This window comes from Callithrix jacchus, chromosome 6 (assembly GCF_049354715.1).
Source record: "Callithrix jacchus isolate 240 chromosome 6, calJac240_pri, whole genome shotgun sequence".
NCBI lineage: Eukaryota > Metazoa > Chordata > Mammalia > Primates > Cebidae > Callithrix > Callithrix jacchus.
This window is the reverse complement of record NC_133507.1, coordinates 23,818,690-23,834,167: the sequence shown is the minus strand read 5'-3', so window position 1 is coordinate 23,834,167 and position 15,478 is coordinate 23,818,690. Positions and strand designations below refer to the sequence as shown.

The 15,478-nt window shown below is 48.1% G+C and overlaps 1 protein-coding gene across 2 annotated transcripts; it reads left to right on the top strand.

Moving 5' to 3' along the window:
* The first annotated feature begins 868 nt into the window (after positions 1-868).
* Positions 869-5,208, top strand: RPS17 (ribosomal protein S17). Of its 2 annotated transcripts, none has more exons than XM_054257285.2 (5): positions 869-1,067; positions 1,865-2,016; positions 3,000-3,105; positions 3,624-3,689; positions 5,090-5,208. In XM_054257285.2, exons 1-5 carry the CDS (start codon positions 921-923, stop codon positions 5,168-5,170), a joined length of 552 nt encoding a protein of 183 aa, XP_054113260.1. In that variant the 5' UTR covers positions 869-920; the 3' UTR covers positions 5,171-5,208. The 2 variants fall into 2 exon arrangements, with proteins under 2 accessions (XP_054113260.1, XP_035159817.1); XM_035303926.3 differs by lacking the exon at positions 869-1,067 and adding an exon at positions 1,546-1,578.
* Positions 5,209-15,478: the final 10,270 nt, after the last annotated feature.

The window sequence follows — 15,478 nt, the reverse complement described above, 5'->3', positions numbered from 1 at the left end:
AACTCAGGAGGCCGAGGTTATAGTGAGCCGAGACGGCACCATTGCACTCCAGCTTGGGTAACGAGCGAAACTCCGTCTCAATACAAAAAAAAAAAAGCCTGATCTTTCACTTCAGGCTTGACTGCAGCTTGAATGGAAGTTTGCTCCTGCAATTCTGAGATTCTGGCCTTTTATTTTGTCCCAGTGTTACTTTTGGGGTGAGGGTTTCCTGTTCTTCAGGTTCCATCCTCAATCAGTTGAGAGTCTGACTGGAGTACCCAAGGTGCGCTGAGGAATGAGGCACAGCCCTGGGCTGCTTAACTCATCCAGCCTGGCCAGCTCAGCCTTCCCGTCAGGTGTGGGGCCTAGGTCAGCCCAGGGAGCAAGGTTGGAAGAAGCTGGCAGGGCCCTACCTAGGCTGCCACTCATCAGGGCAGCTTGCACTGGAAGCTTCTGAAGACCCTGGTTTGGGGATGGGTATGGCAGAAACAACCTGAAGACGGTGGGTGGAGAAGGTGCCTGAAGTGTTGAGAGCTCTGCAGGTGACTTGGGCCCTTCATTTCAATATTGGAGAGATTGCTCCATGCTAGGTGCTATTCAAGCACTGGGAATTGGCTAAACAAAACGACCCTTACTGTCATGGTGCTCACCTCTAGATGAGAAAACTAAGCCGAGTCAAATGCCAAGTGCTGAGAAATACAAGAGCAGGAATAGTGAGGGAGTTATACCTAAGTTTGAAGGGAAAGTCCTCTGATAAGGCGACATTTGAGCAAAGACCCAGAAATGAGATATGCCTCTCCCAGGCACACCCTGTATCCCGGTTAGGCCTTAAAGTCTTTGGCCCGCGCACTGGCTGGGGGTCTGGGTGGCCGTTATCCCGGACTTCCTCATTGTTCCACGGCCCTGGATCGCCTTCCTTTCTTGGTCATCCCGAGGACCGGATGCCTCTCCTCTCCCTAGCATGTGTGGAAGAGATGGACCGCTCCTCGAATAGAGCACATCACACGGGCGGTCCGATTAGAAATCAGATGGGGCAGGGCCGGGAGCGGTGGCTCAAGCCTGTAATCCCAGCACTTTGGGAGGCCGAGGTGGGTGGATCACGAGGTCAAGAGATCGAGACCATCCTGGTCAACATGGTGAAACCCCGTCCCTACTAAAAATACAAAAAATTAGCTGGGCACGGTGTCGCGTGCCTGTAATCCCAGCTACTCAGGAGGCTGAGGCAGAATTGCCTGAACCCAGGAGGCGGAGGTTGTGGTGAGCCGAGATCGCGCCATTGCACTCCAGCCTGGGTAACGAGCGAAACTCCGTCTCAAAAAAAAAAAAAAGAAAAGAAATCAGATGGGGCAGAGAAGCGAACAAGTCAACCAAGCGGGGGCGGGGAGCGGAAAGGGAGGAGCCGTCGAGGGCGGGACAGATAACCCTCCCTCCGTGGGGGCGCGCCGCCGCCGCTCCCGCCCCGCTCCGCCAGGGGCCGCTGTGTGGCTCCCACGTAGGTTCGGCTCCCCCGGGCCGGCCGGAAGCGGCTCTCTGGCCTAAGCTTTAATAGGCCTCGCTTGTGGTTCCGGTTTCCTCTTTCACTAAGGACCCGCCAACATGGTAGGTATTTTGTCCCGAGGCCGCCATCCTCTTCAATCGTCCTCCATCTGCAGTTTCCTGCGGTCCCCAGCCCACAAAGAAAGGCTCTGGACCGGGCGGGCGCGGGGCCCTGTCAGGCTGGAGCGCAGCGGGCCGGCGGCTTCCGCATTGAGCCTGGCGCCCGTACTGCCCAGCCGGGCCCTCCAGCGCAGCCGGCAGCCTCCACCACTCCCGCTGGGGCCTGGAGTCGCACTCTTCCCGGAAGTTTGCGGTGGCTAATGAGTGATCCTGTCCTCTCCACCCGCAGGGCCGCGTTCGCACCAAAACCGTGAAGAAGGCGGCCCGGGTCATCATAGAAAAGTACTACACGCGCCTGGGCAACGACTTCCACACGAACAAGCGCGTGTGCGAGGAGATCGCCATTATCCCTAGCAAGAAGCTACGCAACAAGATAGCAGGGTGAGTTGGGGCTCTCTCGGCCTCCAGGGCCTGGACGGTGGAGACCCGGGGTCCCGCGGCCTGTTTGTGTGCTCTGCCGCCCTCCGACTCGGGAAGAGACGGTGCCGTGGTGGTTTCATTAGCCTGGGCCTCCCTAGTGCCCCGGAGAAGGGCTAGAACTTTGCGTGTGCAGGATTTCTGTTGTGAAGTTAGGCTTGTGTTATGACTGGCCGCGGTGACACTGGGTCGAAGGTAGCCATCGTCAGACCTCTTGCTTTGAAGCTACGTTGCTTTTAGGTGTCAACATTTTCTTTTTCCTTTTTTTGAGACAGTCTTGCTCTGTCCTCCAGGCCGGAGTGCAGTAGCGCGATCTGGGCTCACTGCAACCTCCACCTCTCGGGTTCAAGTGATTCTCCTGCCTCATCCTCCCGAGTAGCTGGGACTACAGGCGCGCGCCACCATCCCCTGCTAATTTTAGTACTTTTAGTAGAGACGGGGTGTCACCGTGTTGGCCAGGCGGATCTGGAACTACTGACCTCATGCGATCCGCTTGCCTCGGCCTCCCAAAGTGCTGCGATTACAGAAGTGGGCCACCGCGCCCGGTTAGGTGTCAACTTTTAATGCGTTCTTAACAGTTGCAATTACTGTTCCAGAGATTTATACGAATATGGCCCCGAAGAGTAGTGCCAAAGTCAATGTATTAATTGCTTAGTTATGTGAATTTGAAATTGTAAGGAAAAAAATGAATGTGTGAAGAGTAGTGAAGCTATGGTGGAGGGTGGTCTTGATCACAGTGAAGGAGAGTTTGAATAGAGTGAGAAACCAAAGGGAAGGAATGCTCAGGCCATTGGGGCTTCTATGTGTAGGAGGTCCCAGGTTAGTGAGTTCTCTCCCTTCTCACTGGAAAAGAATTAAAGTGGGTACTTAACATCCACACGTGCTGGGTACCAGCTGGGAACTGATTCATCTTCTCACTGTTCTCTTTGGCCATGTATGCTTTGTAGCTATGTCACACATCTGATGAAGCGGATTCAGAGAGGCCCAGTAAGAGGTATCTCCATCAAGCTGCAGGAGGAGGAGAGAGAAAGGAGAGACAATTATGTTCCTGAGGTAAACTTTCTGGATATTTGGGCTTCTGGCTAATCCTCAAATGATAAAGCTATGGGTTCCTGGCTTCCAAAGGGACTTCAGCTGAATCTGAGACCTTTTATCCATACATTATATATCAGCTGTAGGTGCCCATAGGCCCCTGTTAGTTTTTTATCCTCCATTCTACTCTTTTCCAACCAGTTAAGTCTGTTCTGTAGTTCATGAGAGCCCTTAATAATGTTGATTTGATGACTGCTGCTGTTTCACTTGTTTTGATTGTTTGCCCCTAATATAGTATTATTTGATGTAAACACAGACTTAATGTTCTGAATACTGAGTAGATGTAATGTGGGAATAGGAAGGTAAGAGCAGAAGAACCGATGGTTGGGGTCTATAATACTCTAAGAGACTGCTCACCTTGTGAGATGAATGCTATATCCTTGTTTGCCCCTCTTCCCCATGTTTAAGAGCCTGGGGAAAGGAGAGGTGAGTGATGACCTCATAGATTGGTATTTTCAGCCTACCTCGTTCCCTTCTAGGTCTCAGCCCTGGATCAGGAGATCATTGAAGTAGATCCTGACACTAAGGAAATGCTGAAGCTTTTGGTAAGTGTTTGCTGGATTCCTAAAATGGTATTTCCCTGATCAAAAACCATTCAGTAGTTCTTATTATCCAAGGGCACCCTCCAGTAAGTGGCAGCAAAGTTGGAAATCCCATCTAAACTTCTAGCCAGTAAACTGGACTGCTTTCATAATGGGTGTAGTGAAAGTCGTTTGCATTGGAGTTTGCTCACCACAAGATCGTAATTCTCAAATCCAGTGGCTTCCAGGACGCCCTTTCCTTCTCAGCTGCTTCTGTTCTTGGTTTTGTGGCTGGCATATGTTGCCCCCCCCTTGTGTCAGCCCTCGCTGTCCTTATTCTGTTCGCTTTCCTTCTGAAGTGGCATTTGGTATCTCCATGCTCACCACTCAGAAATGAGCTGTGGTCCATTTCCAGATACATACAAGGCAGTATGTAGGTAGTTCATGAGTATCTTCATTGCACTTTGATGTTTCTTCTGTAGCTTATTTTAGTCCTTTTACATACTTGGGTGAAAGCATGGGCTTCAAAATACAGTGGGCGGTTGCTGATTTTGAACAACTTCATGTTTCCTATTTTTATGGTCATTAAATTTTTAAGACATTGAAAGAGATAATAGCAAAATGAACTCCCATATACCTTCCCAGCTTCAGAAAAACATCACCAGTACAACTACAGCCCGCTGCGGATCTTTTCCTTCTGAAATAGCCACTGTGCTGAATGCAGCTTTTTTGTGGAAACTAAAATGGGTTTTTGAGAACCGAATAGGAAAGTTCTACGAACAAGTTGGGCCCTTTGGCTTCTTGCCCCTCCCCCCACCAGCCTGAGCTTGTGTGAGGGCAGGGTCTGTTCTTGCCTCCGTCCCTTCTGCTTGGTGCCCTGGGTACTTCCCCGCCCCCGCCCAGTTTGATTAGATTAGTGATAGGTCTTACCTGGGGCTGGTCCTGGAAAGTAGCACTGTGTATTCTCAAAGGGATAGAATTCTGCCTTAAAAGACATTTGGCAATGTCCAGATACATTTTTGTTTGTCATAGCAAGGGGATACCTGCTAAATTCTAATGGGTAGAGGCCAAGGAACTTGCTAAACTTTCTGCAATGCACACGACAGCCCCCATAACAAAGAATGTCCATCTCAGGAGGTGTACATTGGCAAGATTGAGAAATGGTGTTTTAGAGTGATTGACAGGAAGGGGATGTGAAAACATGGAGGAAAAATGGTATGGTACGTTGGGTAAAAGTCATAGATGGAGTTTTAAGTGGGGGTGCCACATAGTCAGGTGTGTGTTGAAGCATTGAGGTCCCTGGTGGTTCTTAGAGTAAATGGTCCTTCAGGTCTCCTAGACCTTTGAGAGTGCTGTGGCTCTAGGGGCAAGAAGTCCTTCTGTTTCTTCTGGGGTCCACTCACAGATCTTACCTCTCATTCCAGGATTTTGGCAGTCTATCCAACCTGCAGGTCACTCAGCCTACAGTTGGGATGAACTTCAAAACACCTCGGGGACCTGTTTGAATCAATGCTGTATTATTTTCAATAAACCTGGGACAACAGCCTTGCCTGTGTCATCTTTGCAGCTGTATGTGGGAAAAGGCAGGAGCTAAGGTGACACTTGCTGGCACTTGCCTGGGGCTTGGGTGCTCCTTCATCTGGTCTATGGAAAGTGGTTCACCAGAGTTTTTAGTAAAGGGGCAAGGGCAAGCTGGAACTGTGGGGAGTGGTGTGCAGTGTGAGCCTGGAAAGCTGCTTTGCTGACAGCTCCACCCTGTTTCCCTGGGTCTTTGATCTTCACCTCCTCCTGGGTGCACACAGTTTGGGCCAACTTGCCCTCCTTGAGAAGGTAACAACAGGATTATCATGTGTATTAGGGTAGGACTTTGTGTCAGTGGGAGGTATGATGAATGGTGTCTTTGTGTCTGTTCAGTGTTGAGTTCAGTGCTTACAATATAAGATCTCAACAAGTGTGGGAAGATCAGTGATAATCTAACCGGAGGCAGAGCTCACCCACTGCAGCCTGTATAGACTACACTGGACTCACCCATGGACTCTGGAGGCTGTGAGTTAAACTGCGTGCATCAGAAGCTGGGCTGCCCTTGGTTGGTTCAATGCCCTTGGATATGAGGAACACTGTGGGCTTCGTGTTTCTCCAGTGGGAGAAGGAGGTGTTGTAAGGCCAAGCTTAGCTGGGCATGTGTCCAAGATAATGGGCAGGGCATGGTGGCTCACACATGTAATCCCAGCACTTCAGGAGACTGGCAGGAGGGGGATTGCTTGAGCCTGAGTTAGAGGCCAGCTTGGGGAATATAGCAAGACCTTTCTACAAAAAAAAAAAAAAAAAAAAAATAGAAAATTAGCTGGGCATGGTGGTGCACAAGTGTAGTACAGCTGCTCGGGGGGCGGGGGCGGGGGCGGGTGGCCTAAGCTTTGGAGGTGGAGGTTGCAATGAGCTGCGATCATGCTACTTGCATTACAATTTAGGTGACAGAGTGAGAACCTGTCTCAAGACAGCCAGGAAGGGGCAAAGCTCTAGCCTTCAAGTGATTCTTGCATATCTACTTCTGTCAGGCAGATAAAGCAGACATTTTTAATGTGTTTTGTAACTTAATATTTGTATAATTTCAAGCAGAGAAGTTGCAAGAATAGTACAAAGAATACCCAGGTTTACCAATTGTTCACATTTTGCCCCAATTGCTTTATCATATTCTTTGTGTATATATATATGTGTATGTATGTGTGTGTGTACACACACAACTTTTTTTCTGTTCCACTTAAGTTGGAGATGTGCCCATTTACTCCCAAATATTTCAGTGTTATTTCCAGAACAACATTATTTTATGTAACCATAATACAATGGTCAAAATCAGGAAGCGCGTACTGTTGATACAATACGATATAATTCAGTCCTTGGTCACAGTCACAAAATGTGAAAAGTTGTGGTTGATTTAATTTGCCCTTCAGTTTGGGCTTGAGTAGCTGGGACCACAGGTATGTAATGAACCACCATGCTTAGCTAATTTTTAAAGTTTTTGTAGACATCTCCTATGCTGCCCAGGCTGGTCTTGAACTCCTGGCCTCAAGTGATCCTCCCATCTCAGCCTCCCTGAGTGCTAGGATCACACTAGTGTGCGAACCATCACACTCAGCCATGTACTCTATCTGTTAACCTGTTAGCCAGTCTTTGGCTATCCCCTCCACCTTACGCTTTCTCACCTCTAGTAAACATTATAGATCTTAAACATTCTTACCACACACAAAATAAGTATGTGAGGTGTGATGGAAATGTTAATTAACTGTTTAATCACCTCACAACATATGCATATATCAAAACATCACATTGAATGCTGTAAATACAATTTTTATCAATTATACTTGAATAAAAATGGAGGAAGACTATAATGTTAAAACCAAAAAAAAAATGGCAAAACCTAAAGAAAATCATTAGTCCAAATTAGCCTTTTACAAATGAGGTCACTGAAGTACAGAGAGGTGAACTGACTTGTCTGATCTTACACAGCAAGTCACCAGCAGAACTTGACCTGAAATCCAAAGCCAGACATTTTCTATTACCTCCAGGTCCTTCAGTCCAGCCCTCCTGGGGCTCTTCCTGGGGAATTGGTATTGGTGACAAAGAATACAGAGGAATATGCATAGAGCTCTCCATTTAAAATGATTCACACTACCAGGGCATCACAATAAACAGTGCAGTCTTGGGGCCGGGCGTGGTGGCTCACGCCTATAATCCCAGCCCTTTGGGAGGCAGAGGTGGGTGGATCACGGGGTCAAGAGATCAAGACCATCCTGGTCAACAAGGTGAAACCCCGTTTCTACTAAAAATATAAAAATTAGCTGGGCATGGTGGTGCGCACCTGTAGTCCCAGTTACTTGGGAGGCTGAGGCAGGAGAATTGCTTGAACCCAGAAGGTGGAGGTTGCCGAGACCTGAGATTGTGGCATTGCACTCTAGTCTGGGTAACAACAGCCAAACTCGGTCTCAAAAAAAAAAAAGAAACAGTGCAGTCCAAGAGTGTGCTCCCCGACCCTTTTCCCCACTCTCCATCCTCTCTCATAACCAACTTCAACTAAAAGGTCTGAGAAGAGGGCCAGGCACAGTGGCTCAAGCCTGCAATCCCAGCACTTTGGGAGGCCGAGGTGGGTGGATCATGAGGTCAAAAGATCGAGACCATCCTGGTCAACATGGTGAAACCCCGTTTCTACTAAAAATACAAAAATTAGCTGGGCATGGTGGCACATGCTTGTAATCCCAGCTACTCAGGAGGCTGAGGCAGGAGAATTGCCTGAACCCAGGAGGCGGAGGTTGCGATGAGCGGAGATCGCGCCATTGCCCTCCAGCCTGGGTAACAAGAGCAAAACTCCGTCTCAAAAAAGAAAAAGGTCTGAGAAGAAACTCACCAGGGTGTAAATGACTCACAATATGATTTATTTTATCAAGACATAACTCCAGAAACAATACAGTCTTTCTTTTTTTTAAGACGGAGTCTTGCTCTGTCACCAGGCTGGAGTGCAGTGGCGCAATCTTGGCTCACTGCAACCTCAGCCTCCCAAGTAGCTGGGACCAAAGGCACGCGCCACCACGCCCAGCTAACTTTAATGTATTTTTAGTAGAGACGGGGTTTCACCATGTTCGCCAGGATAGTCTCGATTTCTTGACCTCGTGATCCACCTGCCTCGGCCTCCCAATGTGCTGGGATTACAGGCGTGAGCCACCACGCCTAGCCCAGCAGTACAGTCTTACATGGATCAATATTAGATTTTCTTGGTGCTCTTTGTATTTTGCAACTATTGCTCTAGCTGGAGACCCAAAAAGAGTAGTAGGTTCCAGTTTTCAGCTGAGAGACTGAGCACATCACTAGCCCACTCCGATCCTATATCCCAGTTGTATAATCACCTATTTCCCATCAATTGTGAGGCTGGAGAGAAAAGTGCCCACTCTGTGCCCGATACATAGTAGGAGCTTAGTACGCTTAAGTTCTCTTGCTTCCCCACTATCCTGATGTATTAAGGGAAAGAAAGATGTGGGGAGTGGCACCCAGGAGGCTCCAGCTGTGTGCGCCACAATCCTACCCAAAGAAAGTTCTGAATTTGGTCTCCATTTCCTGTCTACAAAATTAGACAGGACAAGATTGGGTAAGAAGAGAAGGAACTTGGCTTTGTTGGTTTAAGCTGGGCCCGTCTGATTCTGTAACATCAGCTTCACTGCCTGGTCCAGCCCACTCCCCAGCTGGGGCTTCCCGTGGTCTCAATGTCTTTTGGCCAAGTCCAAGGCTGTCCTGGGCCGGGTTGGGGAGGCGGGGTGGTGGGTAGTGGGATGGGGAGAAGCGGTTCCCCCATGTAACCTGCAGGTGGCAGCAGAGCAGCTCAAGAGCCGAGGGTTCCGCTCCAGCCTTCCTGAAGACCTGGGCAGGGCCAGGTAGGGCGAGGCAAAGGTGGGCAGTGGCAGGAGCACAGCTGAGGATCAGCCTACATCCGTTTGAAATAGACACATGGGTCGTCTGGCTAATTTTTCTCTCTTTGGTAGGGTGATCGCGTGACTTGTCATTCCAAATCCAGACATTTTGGAGAGTGAAAGGGACATATAATAATTGCACCAGGACAGCAGGCATAACTTTAAGCTGTACCTTGCAAACCAGAACATATGGTCACCCTACCCTCTGGACACTTCTCTCTCAAACTCCTGGATTCAAGTGATCCTCACTGTCTGCCTCCTGAGTAACTGGCATCACAGGTGTGCACTACTGTATGCACACTCACATATACAAATATGTGTGTAGACCCAGACACGCACATGTATACACACAGAAACATGCACATAGCCACACGAATTCATTAGATATACATCTACACACACCAACACACATGTGCGTGCACACACATATACACACCTTCCTTCCATCTTCTGCTCAGGACTCAGGGCTCTCAGAGAGTGGAAAGAGTATTGCACCGCACCATGGCCGGGCGCGGTGGCTCACACCTGTAATCCTAGCACTTTGCGAGGCCGAGGTGGGTGAATCACCTGAGGTCAGGAGTTCAAGACCAGCCTGGCCATCATGGTAAACCCCATCTTAAAAAAAAGAGAGTATTGCACCATGAGTCAAGGATCGACTGTGCAACTTTGCCCAAGTGTCTTTCCTTTTCAGGTCTTGTTTATAATAATAAACATCCTTACCCCCCAGTTAGGGTTATTTTGAAGACAAAACAGAAAAAATAACAGAATAATGGCATATTATATAGTAAAAAACAACAACAACAACTTAACCTTGGGTAACTATCAACATTAATACCTGATAGAATATCTTTGCCTGGGTGTCTTGGGTCATGATGGATAGTCTAATAATGAGATGGGTGGGGACTAGCCAGGCCAGGAAAACTGACTATGTGATTTGGAGTCTGGGCTTTAGGTCACCCCTGGAAGGACTGGACACTTGAAACTGAGAGGATCCACGTGAACAATCACACATGCCTCTGTGATGAAGTTCTAATAGAAACCCTGAACTCTGAGACTTGAGGGAGCCTCATTGACTGGGAACACTCCATGTGTATTGGCACATATCAAAGCCAGGAGGGTAATGCACTCTGACTGCATGGGGAAGGGACACTCCATGCCTGCTGCCCTCCTGGACTTGGCCCTATGCCTTTCTTCCCCTGGCTGATTTTCATCTGTATCCTTTCCGTGTAATCAAACCGTAACTGTAACAGCTTTGTGTGAGTTGTAGCCAGTTCTTAGAGGTAAGTAAGCAGAGTTTATCTATTCCCTGCTTGAAAAAACTATTTTAGCTGGGTGTGGTGGCTCACACCTGTAATCCCAGCACTTTGGGAGGCTGAGGCGGGTGGATCAGCTGAGGTCAGGAGTTCGGGACCATCCTGGTCAATATGGTGAAACCCCCATCTCTGTTAAAAAAAGAAAAAACTTGGCTGGGCGCGGTGGCCCAAGCCTGTAATCCCAGCACTTTGGGAGGCCGAGGCGTGTGGATCACAAGGTCAAGAGATCGAGACCATCCTGGTCAACATGGTGAAACCCTGTCTCTACTAAAAAAAAAAAAAAATACAAAAATTAGCTGGGCATGATGGTGCATGCCTGTAATCCCAGCTACTCGGGAGGCTGAGGCAGGAGAATTGCCTGAACCCAGGAGGCGGAGGTTGCGGTGAGCCAAGATCGCGCCATTGCACCCCAGCCTGGGTAACGAGAGCGAAATTCCGTCTCAAAAAAAAAAAAACTTTTAAAATCCCAAAACAAAGGAAGGCCAGACCTCTCATGAATCTGATCCAATCGATTTTGAAGCCAGTGTTGAGGGCATTTGAAGCCAAAGCCAGGCCAGGCAAAGATTAAGCTCCTGGGAGGGAATAGGTGCAGTCTTGCTCAGGCTGCAGTGTCCCCAGGCCACAGCTGGACAAGGGCTCCCTCTGGGTCACAGACTCTATAGGGACAGGGGTTTGGGACTGGTCAGCTATCTTATTTGTAGAACTAGTGATGAGCTCATCTGAGAAACTGGTAATGGAAAGAAAATGTTTTACTTTTCCAAATTAACCCCTACATGCTTTAATCCACATTAGAACTCAATGTGGAAACTGCCTTTGACCAGCCTAAGCCTGAACTCTGGGTCGTGTGGCCAGTTTCCTGGTCTCCAGCTTTGTTGACGCCTTACCCCTACCCCTCACTGATGCCACTGTGTCGTTCCTTTGAATGTTCTCTTCCTCCCTCTCCCCAAGACCGAATGCTATAGACTGAATTCTGTCTCCCCAAAATTCATACATTGGAGCCCTAACCCCCTATGTGGTTGTGTTTGGAAATAGGGCTCTTAGGAAATTAAAGTTAAGTGAGGGAGGAGGAGCAGATTAAAATGGCTGAATAGCAGCCTCCACCAATGATTCTCCTTGCAGGAAAATCAAATTTAACAACTGTCTACCTCAAAAATGCATCTTCATAAGAACCAAAAATTAGGTGAGGACTCACAGTACTTGGCTTTAACTTCGTAACACTGAAAGGCACTGAGGAGGGTAGGAAAGACAGTCTTGGAACACTGATGTCATTGGTCCCCCACCCCCAGCAGTGGCCACTGTGGTGCTTGGAATTTGTGTACTTGGAGGAGGGAGAATGCAGCAACTATGGGACTTTGCATTGACCTCAGTGCTGCCCTGTCACAGCAGAAAGCAAAACCAGGTGGAACTCACGTGCCACCTGCCCAGGGAGGGAGCGTTTAGACCAGCCCTATCCAGAGGGGTTCACCCATCCCAGTAGTTAGACGGCTTGAGGCTTGTGTTTTGACAAGCCTTGGCATGCCAGGCTATCATGCTCTGGGGCTGTAAATAAACTTGAAAGGCAGTCTAGACCATAAGGACTTCAACTCCTAGGCAAGTCCTAATGCCATGCTGGGCTCAGAGCCAGTGGACTCGGGAAACACGAGCTAGTGAGACACCAGCCAGGGCAGCTGAGGGAGTGCTTGCGCCCCCACCAACCCAGGCAGTGCAGCTTGCAGCAACAAAAGCGACTTCTTCCTCTTGCTTGAGGAGAGGAGGGAAGAGTAAAGAGGCCTTTGTCTTACATCTTGGATACCAGCTCAGCCACAGCAGGACAGAGCAGCAGTCAGAGCTGAGAGGCCCCATTCCAGGACCTAGTTCCTGAATGACATTTCTAGATACACCCTGCACCAGAAGGGAATCTGTTGCCTTAAAGGAAAGAACCCAGTCCTGGCAGGATTCCTCACCTGCTGACTCAAGAGCCCTTGGCCCCTGAAGAGCCAACTGTGATAGCCAGGTGGCGTGCTCCAGGCCTGCAGTAAGACTCTCAGACATGCTGGCCTCAGGTGAGACCCAGCACATTTCCAGCCATGGTGGCTGTGGTGAGGCTTCTGCTTGAGAAAAGCAGAAGGAAAGGTAAAAGGGACTTTGTCTTGCAGCTTATGGACCTGCCTGGCCACAACAGGGTAGAGCACCAAATGGGCTCTTGTGGTCACTGATTCTAGGCTGTGGCTCTTAGACAGCAGTTCTGGACCTGTTCTTGGCCAAAGGGGAGCCCACTGCCCTGAAGGGTGAGTCCCAGGCCTGGAGGCGTCCACCATAGGTCTGGAAGCATGACACAAGAGCCCTTGGGTTGTAAGTGAACATGGGCAGTGGCCTGGCAGTACTCCCTGTGGGCCTGTGGGGGTGGCCCTAGGGTGAGGTTCCTCTGCCTGTGGAAAAGGAAAGGCAGAGTGGGAAGGACTTTTTCTCATGGTTTTAGTGTCAGCTCAGCCGCCTTCAAATAAAGCACTAGGTAAATTTCTAAGGTTTTTGACTCCAGTCTCTGGCTCCCAGGCAGCATCTCTGGACCCACCAGGGCCTGAGGGAACTTGTTGCTCTGAAGGGAAGGACACAAGCCTGGCTGGCTTTGCCACCTGCTGATTGTAGAGCTTCAGGGCCTTGAGTGAACACAGGAGATAGCCAGGTAGTGTTTACAGTGGGCCCTAAGTGATATCACCAGTGCTTTGCTGGCTATAGGTCTGACCCAGGGCAGTCCCAGTGGTGGTGGCCATAGGGATGTTGTATCGGTCCACCCCCAGCTCCAAGTGGCTCAGCGCAGAGACAGAGAGAGAGAAACTGAGATGTTTGTTGGGAGAAATTGTGGGTAGAGGATAAGAGTCTCTGCCTGGTAGGCCAGAGAATTCTTCGAGTTTATCCAAGACCACCAAGTCAGTACCTCTATGAGTCTGCAATAACCATAGCATTATTGGGCTTGGAGTGTCCCCAATACAAATACAGTTTAGGTCACGACACCCACATCCTTCAAATACCTGGAAAGCTTTCCCATGGATGGGTACAAACAAGCCCAGACTGAGAAGACTCCAATAAATACCTAACTTTTCAGTGCTCAGGTACTGACAAACAACCACAAACATCAAGACCATCCAGGAAAACATGACCTCACCAAACAAGGCACCAGGGACCAATCCTAGAGAAGCAGATATATGACCTTCCAGACAGGTAATTCAGAATAGCAGTTTTGGGGAAACTCAAAGAAATTAAAGATAACACAGAGAAAGAATTCAGAATAATTATATCAGAGAAATTTAACAATGAGATTGAAATAAAAAGAATCAAGCAGAAATTCTGGAGTTGAAAAATGCAGTTGACATAATAATGCATCAGAGTCTCTTCATTGTGGAATTGATTAAGCAGAAGAAAAAATTAGTGAGCTTGAAGACAAGCTATTTGAAAATACACAGAGAAGACAAGAAAATGAAAAAGAATGAGGCATGCCCGGCCAGGCGCGTTGGCTCACGCCTATAATCCCAGCACTTTGGGAGGCCGAGGCGGGTGGATCACGAGGTCAAGAGATCGAGACCATCCTGGTCAACAAGGTGAAACCACGTCTCTACTAAAAATACAAAAAAAAAAATTAGCTGGGCATGGTGGCGCATGCCTATAATCCCAGCTACTCGGGAGGGTGGGAGAATTGCTTGGACCCAGAAGGCGGAGGTTGCGGTGAGCTGAGATTGTGCCATTGCACTCCAGTCTGGGTAACAACAGTGAAACTCCGTCTCAAAAAAAAAAAGAAAAAAGAATGAGGCATGCCCACAAAATCTAGAAAACAGCCTCAAAAGGACAAAGCCAAGAGTTATTGGCCTTAAAGAGGAAATAGAGAAATACACAGGTAGAAAGTTTATTCAAAGGGATAATGACAGAGAACTTTCCAAACCTAGAGAAAGCTATAAATATTCAAATGTAAGAAGGTTATAGAACATCAAGCACATTTAACTCAAAAAAGACTACCTGAAGGCATTTCATACTTAAACTCCCAAAGGTCAAGGATAAAGAAAGGATCATAACACAGCAAGAGAAAAGGAACAAATGACATACAATGGAGCTCCAATACATCAGGCAGCAGACTATCAGTGGAAACCTTACAGGCCAGGAGAGAGTAGCATGACATTTCAAGTGCTGAAGGAAAGAAACTTTTACCATAGAATAATATATCCAGAGAAAATATCCTTCAAACATGAAGAGAAATAAAAACTTTTCCAGACAAAAGCCGAGGGATTTCATCAACACCTGACCTATCCTACAAAAAACGTTAAAGGGAGATCTTCAATCAGAAACGAAAGGATATTAATGAGCAATAAGACATCATCTGAAGGTACAAAACTCCCTGGTAATAGTAAGTACACAGAAAAATAGTGTTATAGCACTAATTGTGTATAAACGACTCAAGTAGAATGACTAAAAGATGAACCAAACAAAAATAATAACTACAACGACTTTTCAAGACACAGTATGATAAGATGTAAGTAGAAACAACAAAAAAATTGAAAAGCAGGACAAATTAAAATGTAGAGTTTTTGTTAGTGTTTTTTTTTTTTTTGAGATGGAGTTTCGCTCTTGTTACCCAGGCTGGAGTGCAATGGCACATCTCGGCTTACCGCAACTTCCGCCTCCTGGGTTCAAGCAATTCTCCTGCCTCAGCCTCTCGAGTAGCTGGGACTACAGGCGCACACCATCATGCCCAGCTAATTTTTGTATTTTTAGTGGAGACGGGGTTTCACCTTGTTGACCAAGATAGTCTCGATCTCTTGACCTCGTGATCCACCTGCCTCAGCCTCCCAAAGTGCTGGGATTACAGGCGTGAGCCACCGCGCCCAGCCCTTTTTTTTTTTTTTGAGATGGAGTTTTGCTCTGTTGTCCAGGCTGGAGTGCAGTGGCGCGATCTCAGCTCACTGCAAGCTCTGCCTCCAGGGTTCAAGCAATTCTTCTGCCTCAGCCTCCTGAGTAGATGGGACTACAGGTGCATGCCATCACACCCAGTTAATTTTTTTGTATTTTTCATAGAGACAGG

What these genes read in the sequence shown, in the direction of transcription:
- RPS17 (XM_054257285.2), top strand. Translation starts at nt 921, where the DNA reads ATGCCTCTCCTCTCCCTAGCATGTGTGGAAGAGATGGACCGCTCCTCG. An exon ending in GAGACAATTATGTTCCTGAG is followed by an intron (nt 3,106 to 3,623) that starts GTAAACTTTCTG and finishes GTTCCCTTCTAG; the next exon opens with GTCTCAGCCCTGGATCAGGA. An exon ending in AGGAAATGCTGAAGCTTTTG is followed by an intron (nt 3,690 to 5,089) that starts GTAAGTGTTTGC and finishes CTCTCATTCCAG; the next exon opens with GATTTTGGCAGTCTATCCAA.